We start from the raw sequence: 3,225 nt of genomic DNA on the forward strand, positions 1-3,225 counted from the left end.
ACCCATTCAATGATCCTCGCCAATAGCGCTTTTGTTGCCTAGCAAAGGTGGGTTCATGACTCTCCAAAACTTTGCTAGGAACATTGCGCGTGGCGCCGATCCATGGCTCATGGTGTTCTAACCAGGCCATACTAAGTATGCGATGATATCTCGAATCCAAATCAAGGACGAGACAACGTTCCATACTGTCAAAGTCCAGAAACTATACCTAAGTTCAATGGAACTTTGGGAACAGTGACACGAGTCCGAGTCGCTAAGCGAACAGTGATTGTATCACCTTCATGCGCTCTAAGCGCCTCAACGTATTATTGACTTCCTTCAAGGGAAAGGCGTCGAGCATAATTGCAAGACGTTCCTGGGTCAATCAAAATTGACCACGGCTTATCAAAGCCCTTTACAGTCGCTTGAGCGACTAGCAAGCCAGGCTTGTACTCTCGCCCCGTGCCGTTGAGCACCGAGCTAATTGGGGCTAGGTTCTGTTTATTCTCACCTCCTTGAGGATCAACAGAGCCTAGGTCTTCCCCAGTAAAACATCCCGCACCTACTGGGTATCGACGTTTTCCCGCACCGTACCAGATCTCTGGTATAGGTCGGAGTTGGAGCTCTTTCGAGCTTTACGCGAATTTAATTTCGAAGAGGGCAGGCAGGACGTAAATGTTTCGTGCTTCCGCACATATAACATCTACGGATGGTCTTGTGCTGTTCTACAGCTTGAAGAGCCTCTTCTCCTTCCTCAACGAGGCTTAAATAATCCATAGGTTCCGCTCTATTAAACGGAACCCATGTGTTCGAAGAGCTTGTTCGGTAAACATGCGTGCTAACACGAGCAGACTTAAAGTCGAATTGTAGCGCTATGGCAACTGCCTCTTCTAACGTAGCCGGATTAGATCGGAACAATTCCGTCCGGGCAACGCCCTCATTGAGACCCTCCATTAAGATGATCACTACAATTGCTTCTTGCACTGGGTATTGATGCATAGATGCAATGAGAGTTCTCAACTCCTGGACAAAGTCCCCTAGGGTTCTTTTACCCTGTCGAGTCGCTAGGAGCCGTGCTCGCATGCGAAAAGCCTGATCAGGCGGTGCAAACATGCTGGTCATTTACTGTTTCAGCGAATCCCATGAGGTAAAAGCGTCGTTTATGGACGTGCTGCACGATAGTGCCCACTCCATGGCTCTACCTCCAAGTTTGGAGATGGCCATAGCCACCTTGTGCCGTTCTGTTAAGAACAAGGCGGAAGCATGGACTTTTCCATCTGCTTAATCCAAAAAGGGAGATTTTCTCCCTCTTTTCCCTCAAATGTTTTCACATTTAGAGTTAGAGGGCGAGCCCTCTGAACTATTAAAGCTTAAGGAATCCTAGTTCAAGGGATTCAGCGGTCCGTAGGACGAAGTGGCAACTAGTGTTCAAGAGAATATACCTTAGAAAGGCTTCTATCTCTTACAGATCAATGCGCAAGCCTTAGGAAGGCACTTAACGCTTTAAGATGAAAAGGAGAACTGAACTTTATTTAATTATTTAGATCTAAAAGCCTTACCCTAGCTAATTAAAAATTGATTTTGGCCGCCAGATTCATATCTGGCGGCGACCACATTTATTACCCATAATAAATGGGATTTAAGTAATTAACTATTTTAAAATTAGATAAAAGGGTAACATACCCATAAAGTAAATGTACCACAACAACGGTTCTCTAACCGATGTGTGCCCCATTACAGAACCTATCCATCCTAGCGGCGACTTGATAATGACAAAACATTTACGCTCTAGTGGAACCTCAAATGCGCTTCCCGCGAAAGCTCCAAAAGCCACAGTAGCTTGCAAGTACTGCAAGAAGATATTTACCACACGAGGCATCTCTCGCCATCAAAAGAAATGCATCATGACCTTCGTTGGCAATCAAAGTAAAGCTGAGAAGACCTGCTCGTATCGGTTTTGCATTCTCAACGAGAGAATTCACGAAGAAGTTCTTTCGTTTTTGGGAAATCAGACACTTACCAAGTTGCAAATGATGACTGGCGGTCATTATCAGCAGTGCGAACCAGAGTTAGCCGCATATTGCTGCCAATGTGAAAATGATAACCCTGTTGCTATACATCATTCATGTCGAAAATGTCTCGGTAGTTATGCGTATAGGCTGTACGTCACGCGAAAAACGGCAAGACAATATGGCTTTACGGGGGAGCTTGATGAAGTTATTGACTCTGAAATAAACAATTGTTACGAAAATAAGTGGTATAAGTGGAGTGCGCTGGAATCGTACATGCTTCAAACTTTTGGGTCAAAAATGGCTTGGCTCCGACATATCGCAATGTTGAACACTCGAAGAGATAAGGTACGATATTCTCGAAGTCTACAAAGAGAAGTCGGGCCGGAGGTTGCAGCTATTATGAAACAGGCGACGTTCAGAATACGGAGTTCAACTGAATTGTACGAATGCCGTGCGCGTTATTTTAGGATAAAAGCAAAAATGGAAGAACGTGGCTTTTCATTCGAACTAATCTCCGATTCGTGCAAAAATTACATTACAGACGGGATTGGTAGTGTCGAAGAAGTGATTCAGTCCGTTGCCGACACGATGACCTAAAGTTTGTAAGCCTACCGTCCATGTTGTCTGAGCTAAACAAGCGTCACATGATTGGTGGACGACATTTAGAACAGCCTAAGGAATATATATTACACATAGGAAATATGAGCATGTGGCATGGAATGATTTCTAAAGACCTAATTGGACACTTGATGTTAATATTTGTTGTTTGATAAAAAGTATATCACACGTATGGTTGAGGAATGTCTAGACCCAAAAGTTGCAAAGGGAATGCTTAGAACCAGTAGCAAACGGTATTATGTTTAGCTAATCAAAATAAATCAATTTTAGATGGGTTAGGTTTAGCAAAAATCTATTATTGGGTCAAGCCATTCCCTTAATTAAAACTCGTTCATTTTCGAAAGTTGCAGTGATGGTATTTAAGCGCTCGTATTTAATTAATTGCCATCCGTATTCATCTTAGCGGCGAATGGATAATGACCAAACATTTACGCTCTAGTGAAACCTCAAATGCGCTTCCCGCGAAAGCTCCAAAAGCCTCAGTAGCTTGCAAGTACTGCAAGAAGATTTTCACCACAAGGCATCTCTCGCCATCGAAAGAAATGCATCATGTGTAACGGGGCACTGCGACTTGTACTGTTTCAGTACAAGTCCACTTCACACTGCTTCAGATGTG

At 43.8% G+C, this 3,225-nt stretch overlaps 1 protein-coding gene across 1 annotated transcript; it reads left to right on the forward strand.

The window, feature by feature from the left end:
- Nucleotides 1-1,883: 1,883 nt before the first annotated feature.
- Nucleotides 1,884-2,588, forward strand: CCR75_009803 (uncharacterized protein; the record flags this gene model as incomplete). Its single annotated transcript, XM_067967840.1, has 1 exon — nt 1,884-2,588. One exon carries the CDS (start codon nt 1,884-1,886, stop codon nt 2,586-2,588), a length of 705 nt encoding a protein of 234 aa, XP_067817641.1.
- Nucleotides 2,589-3,225: the final 637 nt, after the last annotated feature.

This window comes from Bremia lactucae (genome assembly GCF_004359215.1).
Source record: "Bremia lactucae strain SF5 chromosome Unknown BlacSF5_NotPlaced_124_SHOA01000071.1_6008bp, whole genome shotgun sequence".
NCBI lineage: Eukaryota > Oomycota > Peronosporomycetes > Peronosporales > Peronosporaceae > Bremia > Bremia lactucae.